We start from the raw sequence: 21,064 nt of genomic DNA on the forward strand, positions 1-21,064 counted from the left end.
TTTTTTGTTTTTTTTAGGATAACGTAAATTTCTGAACATAGTGTAATTCTTTCTGTGACTCTTTAAATATACCATCACCTACTTTTCATAGGAACTATACAAAGACATCTATTACATATGAAAGTAAATAGCCAATACTTGTTCTATCTAGGACAGAAAGAAGGTTTAGGTAAAACTGGTTCTTGATCTCAAGGTATTTTATATATAATGATCTCACAGAATCTTAGGTTATGAAGATTTCAGAACTGAGTTAACTCCCCCTATTTCTGTCATTTCTGTCTTAACCCAGAGCCTTCTAAGAGAGATTGCTTATTTCTTCATCATTTCTCATTCAAAACAATGCTCATTGTTCTGCTGTTTTTTTAGTTTGTTTAATATATTTGGCACAACATATGCACTCAGTATTTGTGGCAGCTTTCCTGAGTATCCCAGAACAAGATATTTAGGTATAGTGAAATGAAGCATCAAGGTTGCACCCAAGCCTTACCTAAATAAGAAGCAAGAGGCTCGTTCATCTTGGTAGGCTCAGTTTGAAAGGTGGTGTTATGAGGGATGACAATCTGGTTAGCTTTCTGCATGACCACAGTTCCGTTCCAGTCATAGGCTCCCACTGCTCCAAGCATGACCCAGTCCTAAGGCATGAGTACAAAGGGCAATAAAATGGTATGGGCAAACACTTATGTAGCATTAGGAATATGATCATAGTTCATATGTATATGAATATAAGTCAAAGTACTTTACATAAATTCATTCATTTAGTCTTCACAGTAACTCTATAAGGATCCAATATTACAATCCCCATTTTATTGAAAAAGGAAGCCGAGGCACATTATGTAACTGCCACATTGAGATGTCTATATCCCTGTATAATGAGTGTGAGTCCTCTCTTCTTGCCTTTTTATACTTTTCTCGGTACAAAACAGAACTAAAATAATGAAATAACAAAACAAAACAAACCTACATCTTATTCTTTTAAGGACTTTTAGCAGAATACAACCTTAACTGTCTGCATTATAAACAAATATCTTAAGTATTTCATTTCATTAGATACACAGGTACATTCAGCAGAGCTCAGACTGTCTTGTTCACAGTTAACAACGGGTAAAATGGAGAAGTGGATGGAGAATGCTCCCAATAAGCAGCTTGTGAGATGCCATTTTCCCATTTGGATTAAACTTCAGCATGCGGCCCACAGAGCTGCCCCCACCATAAACTTCAAGGCTATCTTTATACAATTGATGCCTGGGCACTGCTTAGGGGAGGAAACCTTGTAGAAAAGGTATTTCTTTCTAGCATATGGTCAACATACCTGTGAATAATGAGCACTGAAGCCGGTCTGAGACATTTCCATTTCAAATGAAGCTGCTGACTGGTCAGCTGTAGCTGTACAATATAGTAAAGAAACCACAGTAAGTGACTAACAAGGTCTTTTAGGCTGCTGTTGACCTGCTGGAACCTGGAGACTTGCCAACAGAGCTATGGGACACTTCAGGGAACTCTCAGCCATGTACTTCTCAAACAAAACTCCTAGGCAGGGCTGAGCTAGTGAAGGGGCTCTTATTTCTCATTCTGACACATTGGCCTCCTGTCCTTGCTAAGGGAATGTTGGTCTACTTTCTTGCGGAGAGTTTATTTTGTCTTAAAACTAAGTTTAAAATAACATATAATTTTAGCAAGTCAGCCTAATTATCAGTTCTGTGCTGTAGCTATGTGTGATTCCATGGTCCTTTGGAAAACAGAATTACTCCAGTAGAAATTCACTGTCTTGTCTACTTGACGTGGGAACCTCATCAGAGCTAACTTCGATACCTTATCGGCCAAAGAACTCTTTGCTTCTGTATTTAAAGAGATTCCCAACTCAATAGACCCACCTACAAACACTCAGGACCATGCATCCTTTCAAGGTATCATGGTGTGATGACCTTAAAGATGCCAGCTCACGTTGGTTCTAATGCTGGATGTGAGGCTCATTCACCTCAGTAGGTGACTTTCTCATGTAGCTCCAGTTTGAGTCCCATCTGAATCTATATATATATATTTTTAAAGGAACGTTATATTTTTAAAGCCCCAGTTTGGAAGCTCATGGCTGAAATACAGACAAGGGGGATCATTGATTGGAGCTGCAGCCTTCTCAAACTATTTCCAGAGGAGAAGCCACAGCTTCCTGGGGACTGAGCGAATGTCCATCTACTCACTTCCAGGGAGTAACTGGTTTATTTGGTCTTAAAAATAAGTTAAAGAAAATAACGTCATTTTTGGACATGTCAGCCTGTCTGTCAAATGAAGCATGAGAATCATTAGATTTGTGAAATGAAACAGGTTTACTATTTATTTACTGGCACAGAAGTAGAAAGAATGCATCTGTAATTGAGTTTTTACAGAGCTAGATTCAATGTGGTAATCAATCGGTAATCTGAATGTATCATTTCAATCTCTCATGTAAATTTCCCTTTAAATGACTAAGACCTAAGACGCATTTTACCTTAAATTAAAATGTGTTTTTGATACATGCTGATTCAAGCTACTTCCATGCTTATTTTTACAGGACTGATGGCAAAAACCAGAGTAGTACATATCAGCACACCCCCCCGCCCCCCGCCCCCGCCCAACCCATTGCTGATGCTGTGCTTTCAGCTGAGGAAAAAAGAGAATCTACACAGCTTTCCACAGGGTCCACGGTCGTAACACGTTCCACAGTCAGACGCCAAGTTTCTTACTTACAACCCTGACAGACAGGCTTGTGGGGAGTAAACCACCCACTCAGACCCTTACACTGTTTTTAGTCAGGATTGTGAGCCCCTTTCCCAAAGTCGATAAAAAAGGGAAATACATACCATTCCCTGACCTATTTAGTCAATGCTCAGAATGCTTGACTCACTAGGTGGCATTGTGCTTCACAAGGCAGACTTTCCTAACTGCAGCTATTTACCATGGAAAATAAATAGTGACAGGAAGTGGAGATTTCCCAAACAACTGGGGGAAAAGCCTTTTCTGATCTCATCATGAAAGTAGCAAGGGCAAATGTACTGAATGTTCATATTGCCTTTGGCGTTTTGGTGCCAGCCCCAGGGAGGCTGAAGGGGAGGACTAAAGCCAGCAGATCCTTGTGTTGTAAACAAAAACAGAAGCAGCAGACAACCCGCATGGCTTTGAGCTGTGATAATGCAGCAGTAAGATGTAGAAAGAAATGCAGCAGTAAGATGTAGAAAGGTATTTTAATCTTTGGAGAGTTTTATAAAATAATGTATTTAGATACAGAGATTTGAAGCATTTGGACATTTTAGAAGGAACTTTAACAGAGGTTTTGATTAGGTTAGAAAAAAATGTTAAAATTTTCATTTCAGGCAAATAAACCATGTACCCTACAGTGCGACTGCATCCAGCCAATTATAGGTTATATTTGCTTCCTTACTTAGAGAATATTAAGAAATGGTACTTATGGTATATAACTGACTAGTGTAATAGTAATTATGGAAAATCCAACTCATACATGTAATATTATGCAGACCAGACAGTTTGTATTTAAAAATCTCTATGATGTATATGTGCACACACATACCCACACACATATACAAATATATACACATATAATAAGCATGAATTTTAAGGATAGCAGGGAGGGTTACATGAGAGCACCTAGAGGGCAGAAAGAAAAGGAGGAACACTGTAATTCTAGTCTCAAAAATGTCTAAAGGAAAGGAAATACAGGGACAAAGAGTGAAGCAGAGACTGGAGGAAAGGTCATCCAGAGACTGCCCAACCTGGGGATCCATCCCATATGCAGACACCAAATCCAGACACTATTACTGATTCCAAGAAGTGCTTGCTGACAGGATCCTGATATCGCTGTTTCCTGAGAGGCTCTGCCAGATCCTGACTAATACAGAGGTGGATGCTTGGCAGTCAACCATCAGACTGAGCACTGGGTCCCCAATGGAGGAGTTAAGGGAAGGACTGAAGGAGCTGAAAGGGATTGCAACCCCATAGGAAGAACAACAATATCAACCAACCAGACCCGCCAGAGCTCCCAAGGACTAAACCACCAACCAAAGGGTACCCATGGAGGAACCCAGGCTTACAGCTGCATATATAGCAGCTGGCATCAATGGGAGGGGAAGCCCTTGGCCCTGTGAAGGCTTGATGCCCCAGTGTAATGAAGTGCTATGGTGGGGAGGTGGGAGTGGGTAGGTGGGAGGGTGGATAGGGAGCACCCTCATAGAAACAGGAGGAGGGGCATGGGATAGGGAGTTTGTGCAGGGAAAACTGGGAAAGGGGATAACATTTGAAATGTAAATAAATAATATATCCCCCAAAATTAAAAAGACACAACCCTTTATAGATTCTTTCTTGGCCTGTGTTATTAAAAGTTAAAAGGGCACAATGATTTGGAAGGCTGGAAGGCTGTCCATATTAAATCTAGGCAAACATGGCCTGGTCTATTGCTAAATAGCATCCCCAATGGCTGTTGAAAGACCAAAGCCGTGTGACAGAGACATGTGTTCAAAACGCAGGACAGCTGAGCCAATCAGACACTGCTATGACTTTAGACTGATAAGGACTCAAGTGGTCCATCTCTGGAAGCATAGCAGAAAAAAGGGGGCAGAGAAATTCCTTCTGCCTGGGCTCTTAGTCCTCATCATACCCCAAACAAACCAAGCTCCTGAGTACTGACTGTGACTCAGGAACTGAAAGGGCAAGTAAAGCTAGCATCATTTCCACTGAAAGAGAATTGCACAAGCACGAAGAGATGAGAGCTACCCAGTGCACTGTATATAACAGCACCATCATGAGTTGTACTAAGAAGGCTTTCTTTTTATATGCATGTATATATGTGTGCTCAGTTGCAAAGCAAAACATTAGTTAGCATGGGCTACTGAAAACTGTCACTTTTCATCACTTTCTTGGACTGGAGATATAGTGAAGTTGTAGAACAGTTGTCTGGCATATTTAAAGTCCTGGGTTCAGTCCCCACCACACCAAACACACACACACACACATACACACACACATACACACACATGCTCACATGTGCACACACATATACACAAGTATTTTTCTCTATATTTTTCTTGTTCACTGGAACTCAAATACTCACTCAAAATAGTCTACCCTTTTCAAAATCATGTCTTATCCCCATAGTATCTTTCATTTGTTATTAACAGGTTCTGCCAGGAAATTGGAGAAAGAGCTTTTAACAGCTATAGAAGCAACATTTTGATAGTGCCCTCTTGAAGACAATAAACGGAACAAAGATGCCCCAGAAGGGCAAAAGAATTCTATGTGGTTTCTCCAAGTGGAAATCTGGGGTGTGACTTCTGAGTGTACAGCCTTCAAAAATATGAAAAAGATGTTAGCAGTCAGAGAAGATTAGTTGTTTGTTACTCGACACTCCCACCTAAGGGACTAGCATCGCTCAGTAGCCTCTTCAGTCAGTTACCACAGGAAAAGTCAAAGGAAAACTCTTCAGAGGCGTGGCATGGTTAGACAACCATAGCGGATGAAGTACTGCAGCCAAAGGACTTGAGGCAAAACTCAGAGAAAATCTTTAGAAATGCACAAAGGGCAAATTACAGAGGAAATGAACAAAGAAGTAGTTGCATCAGAACACTCTTGAAGCAGCCCCAAGGAACAAAGACACAGTGGGAAAATAAAAGTTGAGCTAGTGGCTTCCCATTCTAAGCCTGTGTCACAGACCAGGAAGAAAGTGGGCTGGGGCATTTGGGTTCTCGCACACGTCTATGCTGACCGCTGTGCTCCCCAGCGCTCTTGTGCACCGTCACAGCCTAACAAAGCCAGCTTCTAGCCAACGTGGGTTTCGGCAAAGTAGTTCCATTCATATAAAAGGGAATTATTCCCCGATGGCTATTGCCCACAGTGAGAATGAGTTAGCAATGTGCTAAGAATAATATCCCAAACCTATTACATTAAGTTTGAATCTTAAAAAGGGTACACAGGATTAGGAAAGACAATCATACCTTCCAGAGCAAATATCCTTTCTCCTAAAGCTTTAACAATTGTGACCAGGGCCAACTCATCCGACACGTTGAAGAAGTGCTTTTCCGTGGGCTCACTTGCGATCGATTTTATCTCCTCCACAAATTTTTCGGTGCTTAAGTTCCCCCTGTTATAGTGGCCAAGGATCTAGGGCACAGCAAAAATGGCGAGAACATATTTTAACTTCTGTATGTTAAGTAAGTATCTCAAGCATATTTTCAGTAAGCAAGACTATGCATGATATCTTAGGACAGAGAATTGTTATGTGCTTATGGGAATATTTATGGAAGCTTTCTGAGTACGTGGTTTTTATAATATTGACTCCTGCAAATATTTATCTTAGTTTTCATTATGCATGCTTGTGTCTGGTGGGTGTGTGCATACAAGTGCAGGTTCCCTTGGAGGCCAGAGAGAAGAAGTCTACCTGAAGCCGGACTTACTGGCAGTTGTCTGTGTACATGTATTGTTATACACGTGTGCATGTACACATGTATACACATGCATTTTTCTTAAAGACTCATGAAAGTTCTATGTGTTCTCTGGCAACAAAGTCTTTTATGTGCATTTCATTTTCTATGAGAAGTTTGAAACTTTCATGAAGTCACACTAATCATGTTTCTTCTTTAAGGCACATACAATTTTGCCTGTGTGAAAATGCCCATGTTTACAATAATATGTAAATTTTAAATGAAAAATCCTCAACACAAAGAAATGACCTAATTTTATACTTTAAAATTGCATGGCAGTGTCAGTATCAGGAAAGAGAATCAAACAAATTAGTATCACAATATTTCCATTCTTGATTTGTCTGCATACATATTTTCCATTTATTTATTCGTTTATTTACTTTACATCCTGATCGCTGCCCCCTTCTCTCCCAGTGTCCCCTCACATAGCCCCTCCTCCTCTCCCTTCCCTTTCTCTTTTGAGAAGGAGGCCCCTTCTAGGTACCAATCCTCCCTGGCACATCAAGTCACTGCAGAACTATTGCCTACATATAGCTAAAGGCTTTTTTCTTTCATAATGAAAATATTCCTCTTGGAATAAAACACAGTTAGTCTTTGTTTCATTAAAAGTGACACTTGAAGATTATTAGTTCTCACTTGTAAATATTCATGCTTCCCTTATTGTACTATCACAAATTGAGAACAATTTAAATGCCTGTAAATAAAGGTGCATAGGTGATGGTTGATTCCTATGGTGGATAGCATAATAAATATAACGAGCACCACATAAAAAAAATCACATAGATAATCTTGCATGAAAAGCAAAATACAAAAGAATCCACAATATGTGACTGTTCCCATGGGATCCAGAATCAGTAACCTAAGTAAGTTATGGAAGTGGTTGCAACAGAAGAAAAGAAAGAAGAAAAGAAAGCACAGGGAACTTCATGGAAGTGAGAGAAATGGATGTAAGAGGTCTGTTTACAATGTGCACTTTGAAGTCACCCTTTGTATTGACACACTTTTCACTGCATGCAAATGTTAGCCTGACTTTTAGAAAGAACTAAGTTGTATGAACACACAACATAAATGTAAATGTCTTCAAAGTTTTAATTAGCAAGATGGCTCAGCGGGTAAGAGCACTGACTGCTCTTCCGAAGGTCCTGAGTTCAAACCCCAGCAACCACATGGTGGCTCACACCACCCATAATGAGATCAGAACACTCTTGAAGCAGCCCCAAGGAACAAAGACACAGTAGGAAAATAAAAGTTGAGCTAGTGGCTTCACATTCTAAACTCATTTCACAGCCCTCTTCTGGTGTGTCTGAAGTCAGCTACAGTGTACTTATGTATAATAATAAATAAATCTTTTAAAAAACACCTTAATCCAAGATACAACTTTAGAATCATAAAAGAAGTTTTAACTATTATATATGACATAGCCGCTTTTATGTCCTATAAAGTTAAAAACCATTAAACCACTATTGAAGTACATTTTTCAGATATATGGACACTAATACCACAACATGTTTTAAGAAGACCAAGGAATTGTAAGCATGCAATTTTGCCTGATGGTTATCCAGGCATATACATGTAGTTTTAAAGTGTGGTTTGGGATGGTAGGTTAGAGTGATATTTTGATAAGACATATGGATATATACTAACAAAAATGGGGGAAAATCTAAGTTACATAGTTCTTCCTATGACCTACGACAGACTTACTTGCTTCTCACTATGAACAGTGGCTGAAAGCAATGTCGGCATCACTCTGATGCACACTAAGCGTTAATGTGAGAATTGTGAGTTGAATCAGCTCCTGTCCACAGATGCATGAAAGCTTCATGTGATGCGCTTGCCCCTTTCCCTGGGGAACATCGGTGACCAGCACAGAGGAAATGTCACATTTCAACACTAGAAGACTTCAAGCCAACTCCCTCCTCTTCCCTTTTCAGACCCCAGAGACCCAGTGCATGCTAGCTCGTGCACAGGTTTGATGTACATACAATGAATCTAGGAAGGATTACCCAGTGCGTTGGGAAATCATGTGCCCAAGGAAACTTGGAGCTGGTACCCAGGTACCCTGCACGCCACTTAGGTTCAGAACTGTGTGGGTTCCTCTGAGTTCCCTACTGCTTCACTTGTTCTATAGATTTTGTTATCATCCTAGGATAACAAACCTTCATTGGTCCGGGTTGCTTCTGACCTAGGGTGTTCTGGGCTAACTATTGGATCAATACATCAGCTCCCATTTCATCTAAAATTGATGAAATTCAAAATATACATAAAACAGATTTAATAGCTGAGTATTAGGGCATACCTGGTTGAAGTTGTTAATTGTGAAGTGAATTTTTTGGTAAGTGTGACAGGAGGGAGGCAAGTGGATTTATCTAACTGTAAAAGTAGCCACATGGTATATTTAAAGAGTAAAAATAAAATAGGTAAAAATATACTCAAATGCAGGAGTTACTTTGACTCCCATCTGACCTTGAAGCATCTTATATCATGGGTGAGAACAGCGACAGAAACCTTTTGGGATCTATCACCCAAGGGTCTAGTAGCTTGTAAAAATGTTTTCTATTAAAACAAATAAGAAACTTAAATAATACAGCTAATAGTTTTTTTACTGCTTCATACATCTCAAGTCTGTCTACTCTAAGCATTTTAACTCTGCTAATATCTACCTGAAAGAAGTATTCACAACTGAAATCTTCTTGAGGCAGAGATGTCAAAGTAAAGTATGCAGTGCATTCAGGTGTAGCATTGTGTCTTTTATTTGAAAACATAAATGGAATGCCAAGATCCTTACTGGTGTCTCATCTACATTTGAGTGCAATAAGTAATTTACACTTCTCAGCCATTATCACCTAAGAGTAGTCTCTGAATATCTAATGATGCCTGATGGACCAATCTAATACTCTCCATTGACAGAAATGGATGACTAAAAGCCAACTCATGACCTCTCCAAATATGAAAATTTAACAGGACATATTTGAATCTTTAAAATAGGGAATTTATATTACCAATATTTAATTCTCTGAGGGAGCCATTTCCTGTCAAAATACATTTCTGTCTTATTCAGGATCAAATACTGGCAAACAGACAGAGTAGAAGGATTAGTTCAGACAATTGAGACAGAGAACTGTCCATACAACAACTGAGGTGGAGTTTGTATTTGTGTGGATGCATTTAGCATAAATGGACTCTGAGATTCCTGAAGACTTTCTGTATTGTTGCACAAAGGAGAGAAAGTAACACACATGTCTTATTTTCTAGTTTAGTCTCAAATAACATCTTTTAACATAAACATGATATACTAGGGAAAAAAGACACAAATTAGGAAAAATAATAAATAATTATCTTTAAATAAAATTTTCTTTTTTCTTTTTTTCTTTTTGTTTATACAGCTTTTTAGAGCAGTTTGATAATAACTCACTGGTTAAATAGGAAACACATCAATATATGGTTCTCCATGAAGATGAATGGAATTTTGAAATTTCCTTTTGACTAGATGAGAGGCAATGTATGGCTATCTGACCCCATCTCCAGACATGATGCAAAATGCCAGATTCACTTAAAACGTTGTGCACTGACATTATCATTCTGGGGAAGCTTCCCAAATGTTAGTTTTGTGCGCTTGTGCTGAGTCTTTAAGTGTTCCCATGAGGGAGGCAAGCAATCTAGGCTGAACTACATCCTCAACACCAATACTATTAATTCTGATGATGGCTAATATTGTTTATGATCTGCACCCATGGTACTTGGAATGCCAACTAGGTCTTCTGGGGGAAGTAGAAAAATGAGATCATCTCTCATACTCAGATGTCTGGAACCAGTGAGCAAACTCTAGCTTTATACACTGAAGAGAGAGATCAGCCATAGACTAAATGTCACTCATTATTTGGACATTTTCCTGAGTGAAGGTAAGGGCATTTGAAATTATTCTCATCCATGGATTCAAAAATAGTTACATTGTAGCAGCAGAAGAGGTAATAAATAATTTGATAATAATTGGCAAATGAACTTTTATACAATGGATCATCTTGCTAATAAATTGGAATGCCTTGCCCCTAGGAAGCTGGGAATAATGTCCTGGAACTTTTTTTCTGTTTATGAACCCTCCTCCTACTTCCTAACATCATTCATGCTTTTTTTGTGGACAGTATATAATTATTGTTTGTAAAGAGTTCAGGTTGAGCTCTTAGGGTTTTGAATCTTTTCTCCTTGCTCACACACACACAAAAAAAAATTAATTAAATAATTTTAGGATGAAAGAACAGTTGATTTCAGATATAAGAGAGGCCTGCCCGTAGACTGAAGACACATGCAGGGCTAAAAATTGGTGGCTGAAAGGAAGGACCAGATGTGATCTATGGGGAATTCTCTGAAGATTTCTAAACAAGGAAGAGACTCGGATCCCTTTTATCTCTTAAACACAAGGCTCCTAAGAGCTTATGGTTGTGAATACCTTGAAAGGATGAGAGACAGAGATGATGTTTATTGTGGCCACTGGTGTCTTCATGTGGTGAGAGAGGCAGACAGACTGACAGAAAAGACACAGTGTCTGACAGAAGAAGATACTGAAGCTTGGAGTATTAAGAACTTGCTCTCCTGTCCCAGCAAAGAACCTGTACAAAGGTAATGTGTGGCCCTGCCACAGTGTCCTCTGCCCCTTCCTACACCCTGCCTTCCATTCCCTTCTATGTCTTACATCTGGGAAATGTGAAGACCTGGCACAGCATAAGCAGACAGATAGAAGGTGCTACAGAAATACCACGATTGGCTTGTTAGTGGATGATTATAAAAGACATCTTCTGAACCTGGCTTCTCAAATTTCAGCAACTATTACTAACTGAGAGGTAATGTTTATTGCTTAGTATCTGATGGCTGTCTCATGAGTTTCCAAATCCTTGCTAACAAGGTACTTACAGCTATGGAAAATCGCTGAATGTTTTCATCTTCACAGTCTTGGATGACCTGTTTCAGGCGATAATTGTCATGTGATTCTCCATCAGTCACAATAACCATAACTTTTTTCACTCCCCTTCTGGCTCCCCGAGCTTCAGTGAATGCCTCTTTCCTGAAGGGAAAACAGACCAAAGGGAGGCTGATCAAATTCAGCCCAAAGTTAAGCAAAAAACCAAAAAAAAACCAAAAAACAAAAAAATCACAACAAAACAAAAAACAAGAATATAGCCATTCTATACAGCCTGGTACATCACTTCAGGATGACCATGGACTTCACTGTCAGAGGTGAGAGGTGACACTTCAGTGTCAGTCACTGCGATTTTGTCTGCAACAGTTCCACAGGGTTTCCACATGACAGCAACTCGCCATTTTAACACTTACCACATATGCCCATACTTTAAAATCACTCTAGCGTTTCTTTCTTTGAAAACTTTTAAGAAATGTTGTGACTGGTGTCAGTGTGGAGAATGTTCATGTTCTTCAGAAGTGAACCTTGGACTGTGGAGTCCATAGAAAGAGGAATTTTTCCTACTTCACTTACCTTCAGCAAGAACCAGGTCAAGTTGGTCTAGCATAAATCCCCCAACTTACAGTATTTCTCTAAATAAGTTTTTATCAAATGAACCCCCCCACACACACTTATCTACATTAAATCTCTACTTGTCCTTGTATTAAAAGCTGAGCCATGGGAAGTCTTGTGGGAGAGTTGGAGGAAGTATTGAGGGACCTATAGGGGATAGGCACTTCATAGAAAGATCAACAGTGTCAACTAACCTGAACTCTTGGGGCTCCCAGAGAGTGAACTACTGACCAAAGAGCATACATGGGCTGGATGTAATCCCCCCTCCTGCACATAGGTAACAGATGTGCAGCTTGGTCTTATGAGGGTCCTCTAACAACTGGATTGGGGGCTGTCTTTAACGCCATTGCTTGTCTGTGGATCCCGTTTCCCTAGCTGGGCTACCTCGTCTGGCCTCAGTAGGAGAAGATATTCCCAGTCCTGCAGTAACTTGATGTGCCAGGGTGTTATTATCCAAGGGAGAAGGGAAAGGGGCATGTTGGGAGGGGCTCTGGGAAGTGAGAGGAGCTGTGATTGGGATGTAAAGTGATAAACAATAAATTATTTCAGATTTCTTTAAATGTTTAAACAAAGACGGAGAAATATATCAAAGGCTGAGTTTGTTTTTCTGTTGTTGTTGTTGGTGGTGGGTGTGTTTGTTTGTTTTTGTTTTTCAAGATGGTTTCTCTGTCCTAGAACTCGCTCTGTAGACCAGCTGTCCAGGAACTCATAGAGATCCATCTGCCTCTGCCTCCAGAGTGCTGGGTTTACATACATGCACCACCACTTCCCAGCAATGGCTAAGTTTTAAACGAAGTTTGGGCTGGGATATTGTGTGAGATTTAGACAATTCTACTTCCTTAACAGATCACCCAGACTCTCTAATTCTCTGAAAGACCTAAGTCATAGCTGATCTTAATGAATCTCAGCTGAAGGAGACAATTAGCACTCCTTATTTAGAGAAAGTCTGGTTGCCCTGAAACCAGAGCTGAGGTTCTAGAACAGAAGGGCAGCCAGTGGCAGAACTGCAGAGTCCACCCTTTCCACCCCAAGTACATTCCTGAAGGAGTTATCCAGTCTAAAACCCCAGCACCCGATGTCCTTTCTTGGAATGAGGCATCATCCTCCCTTTCCCATTTTAAGAGTCTTTGGGAAGGTCACTTATTTTGCGACAGGAGAATCCATATTTTATAAGTAATTAAATAATGCAAGCCTAGTACAGAAATGAAAAAGAAGGGAACATCCAAAACTATAATGACCCGAGGTGACTGAATTCACTGAAAAAGGAGATAACATATTGCAAAACATTCGAAATATTTTTCTGTAACTGGCCCCTCCTAAAGGGAATAAAACACAATCAAAACTGAGCTTACTCGTGAAAAATTAATGTGCAAGACAAACAGTGCTGCGGCATCCTTACAGACTCTTCTCACAACCCCAAACTCGGGGAGGCCCTGCGAGAAATGTGGGCAGACCCCATATAAGGCCATGGTATTTCAAGTGGCATTTACCCAGGAGTGGAAGCAGCTATGGTGATTCTTTCATGAGTTACAGAGATAAATATTCATTCGTAGGCAGCTGCCTTTGGAAAATGCACAACTCTTTATAGGCTCGGTGCTTTCAAAGCACGCTCTGACTTAACTCTGAATGTCTGTTCAGACTCAGCCAGTTACTGAAAGCACTTTCAGAATACCTACACATGTGTACTCACTGTGAATGCAAATCTGCAATCCTTTAAGCAGATAAATGCACAATTACTCCAGCTGTTTGTGCTGTGTGTGTGAGAGTGTGAGTATGTGTGTGTTTTCCCATGAAATTTGAACCACATGCTTTCCTAGCATTACTGAATGTTGTTACCTTCCAAATGGCATTGATTCACAGGCAGGTGGACTGTAAACATGATAAATTAGCTTTTCAAAATCAGCTGAGAGTCCAGAGGTTGAAACTACTTAACAGAAGAATGTGTAATATGAATCAAAACCCTTCTGAAGCTCCTTGTGACTTAGGGTTTGCTGAAAAGTTTCCTGGATTTGATAATAACAGCAGAAGGAAGAGCCAGAGATAAGAACTAAATGAGACTGGAGAACATAGAGAGTGAGTTCAAGGACAGCCAGGGCTACACAGAGATACCATGTCTCAAAAAATAAAACAAAGCAAAAAAATTATATGGGACCAGGGAAATAGCCCAGTCACCTTGAATGAACACACACACACACACACACACACACACACACACACACACACACACACACGGAAGACAGAGCGAGGATCTATTTGTTACAGGCCATCAGAGTTGTAGGAGCTATTAGGCTTGTCTCCCCACCATTGGCATCTAGCATCTTGCTTGTCTCACAAATCTGGGAGTTGGTAGTTACAAGCAGTCTTGTAACTGAGCCCAGTCAAGTCTTGTAACTTGACTGAGCTCGGGATCAGAAAAGTGGGGTGGGGTTGGAGTGGAGTGGGATGGAGGTGGGGTTGGGGTGCTGTGGGAATAGCCACAACCCCCAGGTTGATTACTGTACAGGGCTTTGTGCCCCAGGCCAATAAAATGTTCAGTTTGAGAGGGGTACAGTCCTGATCAATACAAGAAGAGGATAGGAATTTGGGGCATTTGTGGAAGATTTTAAAAATGAATGACTTGTTCCAAATCAGTATGCTGGCCATGTTTGCCTTCCCTGTATGCCAGCATCCCTTTCTGCAGTACAGTATATTAAAAATTGCTTCATTTTTACTAGTCTTTTGATTGTAATACCTTATTTCCTACACTAGCGCACACACACACACACACACACACACACACACATGCCTATATGGAAGTTACAAAAATCCTATATCAAGTGCTAGATATACAAGTCCATGGTAGAAAATGTAAACTGAGTAGACATGGACTATATTTTAATCCATTCATTGGTATGCCTAGAAATTAAAAATAAAAAACCAAATGGATATAAGCATGAATATTAACCATCAGTTCATAGCAATATAATGAAAGAGATTAATGTTAAGTTCCTAATTGATTCACCATCAGATAGATCCTTGAAATGAAAGAAAAGGTAAGTAGAGTCATGTTGCTATATTACTGTCCAAAGTGATTGTGTAGTAATAAGTCTTTTTAACGGAATTTGAAACGAAATATGATATTGAGTGTTGTCAAGGTAAACCCTGAGTCAACCCTCCAAAGGCAAGGCTAGCTAGCTGTTGTACTGCCATGGTCTTTCGTATTATTTATTTTTACTTTTTTTTGAGATTATAATATAAATCCATCACTTCTCCTTCCTCTTTCCGAATCTTCCCATATACCCCTGTTAACCCTTTTTCAAGTTCATGACCTATTTTTTTCATTAATTGCTACCATATGTATACACACACACACACACACACACACACACACACACAAACACACATTATTTTAAAAAAAAAACTCTGCTCAGTCTGCATAATGTTACTTGTATGTATGTTTTCAGGGCTGACCAATGGAAACAGCTACAAAACAACTGCTGTACCCAAGGCTCAGGAACACCGCAGAAGAGGAGACAGAAAGGTTGTGAGAACCAAAGGATCAGAACATTTGCTGTGAGAGTCTGTCTTCTAGGAATGTCAGAAGCTCCACCTATAAAGTCTTACCAGTAGCATTTTTAACGCTCACCTAGCTGTGTCTATTCCAAGGGCCGTCATTGTTTGGAGACCACCCCTTCGGCCTATTTTGTTTGCTGCCACAAGGACCTCTTCTGTCGATGAATACTTATTGAGGTTGAACTCATGCGTTACATTCTCTCCATATTGTACAATTCCAACCTGAAACAGCAAGCCACTGTTGAGTCATGCATCTAGCAAGATTCCCTGTTCATTTTTATTGAGTTTAAACATGTAGAGCCAGTAGAATACCTTTTAGCTTTTCAGGTTAAGTGTCACAACTGATCACTATGTAAAGCCTTCTACCTTGATAGCAATAACCGTGGCAAATATAAACAGCCCAAACAAAAACAATAAAATTGCAATTACGTTCTATCTAATAAGAAAAAAATTTACCCAATGATTCCATTAGGCTCACAGACCATACTGTGCTATATTTTTAACATTCTTTTGTTCTATTTTCTTATATGACTGATTCATAGTATAGTGACACATTATCACATTTAATAAATGAGGAAACAGAGTCTTAAAAATTAATTTAATGTCTGGGGGTATAGCTCAATGGTAAAGGATGTGTTTCACATGCATGGGACCCTGGGTTCAATCTCAGTAGGGAAGGCAACAAAACAAAAGAACAAAACAATATCAAGCTCATGCTCCAATGAAGAGATAGAAAGAGATCCAGTCTCAAAAATGTCAAAACCATTCCCCTCCACGAATGCCCCCATTCTTCAGATACCATGCATTGCTAGCTTCTAGTAATTTAAAGGAACCTCTGAGCTACACAAGTGTGAATAGACAGACAAAATAGTTGTCAATGTTTGGAAAAATAGAATATATTAATTCTCCCTTATAGTTGTGCAGCCAGTCATGAGGTTAAAACAAGGAACTTGGAGAATCTATGTAGTTGTGAAATGAGGCCTGTGTTATAATCTGAATGAGCATGAACTCTGCTTATTCTAGCCTAGGATAACCTTGTTCTTCCATGGGTTAAAAATTTCTTCCCAATTCCTTTGCTATACATCCAAAGACCATGGGTTATTTATTACATTGGGATTTTATTCCTTATGAGAATAAAGGGTAGGACTTAGCCAACTAGTTACAAGAGAGATTAAAAACAAATGAGAACAAAACCATGGCTCTGATTCAGGTTATTTTTGACTTATATTAAAATATGATAGATGTTTTAATTACACTTTTTTTTAGATTTAAAATTAGTTTCTCTAATAACAATAGATATTCAGATTATTAATCTTGAGGGATATTGACCTCAGGAAGAGGAACTCATAAACCTTTTTCACTTGTTGCCTTTATAAATATGCAATATAAATGGAAATGAAATACTTTTGTCAGTAAGATATTCATTATCCCTAATTGTAAATACCAAGTCTCACAAACACTTTCATGATGTCATTTGTTTGTGAATTTAAGACCTCTCACCTCACTTTTATTTTCACATTTTTATTTAATTAATCAGGAGTCTAAAACAGTGAAGACTCCTACCCCCGTCGTTCTTGTAACAGCATAGAATATCCTCTTCTCTCTTGCCTTTGATCTGTGAGCCCTGAGAATCTTTCCCTCTGGCTCATGGTTGAAACTTCTCCTTAAGGGCCTATATTTGACTCTAACATCTACAAGAGCAATAGCTCCTCAGTCTTAATCCCAAGGGTTCTCCCCTCTGCCCATCAACATCTGCTCATTTGTCTATTTCATCTAAGATATCAGTGAACACATCAAGACTTCACAACTGCCAATAATCTTCAATAACCTAATATTTTAAGGTTAGATTCTATGATACAATGACTATAGTTATTTACTTGCAAAACTTTAACTCATTTAACCTCTCTTCCCCTCCACTAACTCACCTGAGGAACTTCCAACTCTAGCTAAATCCACGATCTTCTTTGTGTGTGATTGTGCAGTGCCAAATGTTTCTACACAAAAATCACCACACTTGTATATTGGTCTCCCTCTACAGTTACGTCTATGACTCTCAAATGGGACCTCACATTTGAGCCCCTCCTAACAGTCATACAACTTGCTTCTAATGGATGGAATTTGTTCCCATTTATAGATTTCAATCAGATCTTTTGTCAAGAGCTGTTAACTCTCTCAGGGAAAGTACTTATTGCAACTGTGCTTAAAAACAAAGTCACAGGAAAGGGACAGAAATCATGCCAACTATTCAAGGCCACTGGATGCTAGGCAAGTGTTAGTACTTCACTTCAACATGGCTTACATGTCTCAAAAAAACTGCTGTGAATGTTGGATTATCTGAGTAAATTATCTCCACGCTAAAAACTAAAAGACTAAAAATCTTGGTGTGGTGGCTTGAATGAGAATGTCTCCCAGAGACTATAATGCTTCAGAATTTAATCCCCAATGAGGGGCATTGGGTGGGGAGATTTAGGAGTTGTGTCACCTTTCTGGAAGTAATGTGTCACTGGAAGTGGGCTTGGAGAGCTAAAGACTCACACCTTTTCTAGTTCATTCTCTGTTTCACACTTGTGGTTCAGTTTCTGCTCTAGTTGCCACATCTACTGCTTGCTGTCATCTTTGGGTCCATATTCCTCTGGAATCTTAAGCCAAATATACTCTTTCTTCTATAAGTTGCTTTGGTTATGGTGTTTTATCACAGCAGTAGAAAAAGTAGTACATACAGTAAGTCAGAGATAAGTTCTTTATATTTTATTCCTATCTATTTGTCCCTTATTTATCTGTCTGTCTTTCTAACTACCATCTATTTGTCTATCTCTGTGTTCCTATTCTTTATGTATTTATCAACTATCTATGTATCTATCTATGTATCTGTGTCTATGTATCTATCTATATATCTATGTATCTATGTATCTATCTTTCTATCTATCTATCTATCTATCTATCTATCTATCTATCTATCTATCCACCTACATACCTAATCTGTCTGTCAACTATTTGTCTCTCTATCCTGTATGTATGTAGGTATCTATCATGTCTGTCTGTCTGTCTATGTGTCTGTCTATGTATATATATGCTAAATAGATACATAATACATAGATGACTATATATATTCATCATCTGCCTATCATCTATCGTTAATCTTATAATACGTCCTAAACTGTTTTGCTTTAAAAATTTAAAGAACAGGAACCTTCAAGAACTTTTCTTTTTCCCAACCCTCCATTAGGCAGTGTCTAAGTGCAGAGGAGAACAGACCAGTGCCTAAACTCAAGCTCCACATTCCTTTCAGATAAGGCTGAGGCCTGGACCTCACTATCTGCTTTGTTCCCCCAGATCTTTCCTCGTTTTCTACTGGAAGTGCTTCCCTAATAATCAATACCATGGGAATCCTCCTCCAATAATCTACTCTTGGGAACTGGGCCTTAGGCCTTGGCTGTGCTTCTCCATTCCTACCTAAGCCCAGGCCACACATCATGGCCTTGAACCTCAATCACAGCAATGGTTGTCCTCTGAATGCCCACCCTCAAGTCCTGCCAGAGAAGAATGAGACAACTGAAATGCTGCAGCTACCATATCAGTTCCCCTCTCTAAATCCCCTAAGGCTCTTCATGCTGAAAAATGGTTGGACATTTTTGAAAAGAAAAGAGATAAAATGTCATGTTACTTATTGAAATGCCAGGTTCCTTTTTTTTTAAAAAAAAAGGAAGTTAATACCAGGCAGTGGTGGCACACGCCCTTAATCCCAGTACTCAGGAAGCAGAGGAAGGCAGATCAGTATCTGATTGCTCTCTATCTATGTGTTTGAGGCCAGCCTTGTCTGCTGAGGGAGTTCCAAGACAGTCAGGGCTACAGAGAGAAACCCTGTCTCAAAACACGAAAATACAAAAGAAAAGAAAAGAAAAGAAAAGAAAAGAAAAGAAAAGAAAAGAAAAAAATTTTCTCTCCCATCCATCAGTAGTTTGGCTTACTTTATGAATGCCATCTTCAGTCATCCTTAGAGTATAACCCCCCTCTCTCTTTCTCCCTCTCCTCCCCTTCCATTTTTTCTCTATTCACTCTATAAGACTCAACTCTACCTTCCTTGCAAATCACTTCTTACCTAGCTGTCAACATAGTCTGTCATGCGACCACTGGCCTTTCTCTTCTGAGAACTGAGAGGCGAACTTGTCTACACTTCATTCTTCTCAATGGTGCTGTGCATCTCTTATCTTTACAAGCTTATTGAAGTTTCCAGGGGCCGGCAGGGTATAGAACACGAATGATGTCATAGCTTCTCACGGTCTTTTATCCCTTCCTGTCTCTTTGTTTTGCTCATGGTTGCCCCCCATACATTCCTAACAGATGACTTAACCATGTGCAGAAGCATGTGGAAAACTGAGATAGCAAAGAAATAATGACAAGCAGAGCAAGAGTAATTCACAGAGTGTGGGAAATGAGAAGAGAAGCTAGGAGAAACACAGATCCTATGGGAGGTGACCTTCAGTGTTGACTAATGGCCTAGGCTACATGTGTATTTCCTTAGAAACTAGACAGGATAAAGCCTTCTGCTTTTATTTGCTGGGAAGGGGAGATTTGTTAACTTTTATCACAAGACTCAAGTAATAATACACACATGTACTATTGCGCTGAGTGCTGGTGAGACTCAAGTCAATATAGATGATTTCTGATCAAAACTAGCTTCTAACTTAGGGCAGATGAAACAAGTCCACACTAGCATGATGCATATGAAAATGTACACAAAGTAAGTCAATATGAAAATTAGAGATATAAAATGAGCTCAGCAACAAAGACAGGTCCTGGGAGTCAAGAGGACAAGGAAGGTTCATATTCACCACTTCACAATGCAAACTTCATGGTGGAGCATCTGGCCAGGGAGAAACTTTAAGCAGACTAGAAAATGCTATGGAAAGGAATAAAATAGCCTAGATCCTGGGACATATTTCAGGAGGATAATGAAAGGAATCTAGGCTATGTGGGCAACTGAAGATAGGAAAAATCAACCAATGGTTGTCCTTAACCTGAAGCTGTGCAGCTGTATTGGGAGGTACAGAAACTCAAGAGTAGAATAGGAGCTGTAACAAACAGTTCACATGGGAATATTCTAGATATTTTTGTTAAGCTGGGAGGGGAAGATTCACAGCTGAAAGAAACAAGTGGGTTCAATGTGACATTCTTTAAAGGAGAAGGGCAAGAGCATACAGTATCAGCAAGAGCAGATAAATGTAGTACCAATGGGCTCTGGTACTACCGAGGACTGATAGACAGTCACAGGGGACAGACTTATTCAGAGATCTTTGAAAGAGTCATGGGTAACACTAGGGAGATGTGCTTGACCCTCTTGATTAAGTACAACAAAAGATCTGGTGACAAACTTGACAAAAGTGTCATCTCAACATTCAGAAAGCAAAGATTAGGAGTTCAAGGTCACTCTCTACTGTGCAGTGAGTCCAAGGCCACACTGGGCCACATTAACTCCTGTCTCTCAAACCAAACAGGTGCACAAAAACAAGCAAAAAAAAAAAAGAAA

The 21,064-nt window shown here is 39.5% G+C and overlaps 1 protein-coding gene across 2 annotated transcripts in view; it reads right to left on the minus strand.

The window, feature by feature from the left end:
* Positions 1-21,064, minus strand: part of Itga1 (integrin subunit alpha 1) — a 152,988-nt gene that overhangs the window by 49,790 nt on the left and 82,134 nt on the right. For both annotated transcript variants that reach the window (XM_031360506.1, XM_031360505.1), the window contains exons 7-11: positions 15,611-15,759; positions 11,367-11,517; positions 5,976-6,141; positions 1,310-1,383; positions 488-632 (exon numbers count right to left, since the gene is read on the minus strand). In XM_031360506.1, the coding sequence (XP_031216366.1) occupies positions 488-632; positions 1,310-1,383; positions 5,976-6,141; positions 11,367-11,517; positions 15,611-15,759 (685 nt within the window). The remainder of the gene's footprint in view (positions 1-487; positions 633-1,309; positions 1,384-5,975; positions 6,142-11,366; positions 11,518-15,610; positions 15,760-21,064) is intronic.

This window comes from Mastomys coucha, unplaced genomic scaffold, assembly GCF_008632895.1.
Source record: "Mastomys coucha isolate ucsf_1 unplaced genomic scaffold, UCSF_Mcou_1 pScaffold8, whole genome shotgun sequence".
NCBI classification, from domain to species: domain Eukaryota; kingdom Metazoa; phylum Chordata; class Mammalia; order Rodentia; family Muridae; genus Mastomys; species Mastomys coucha.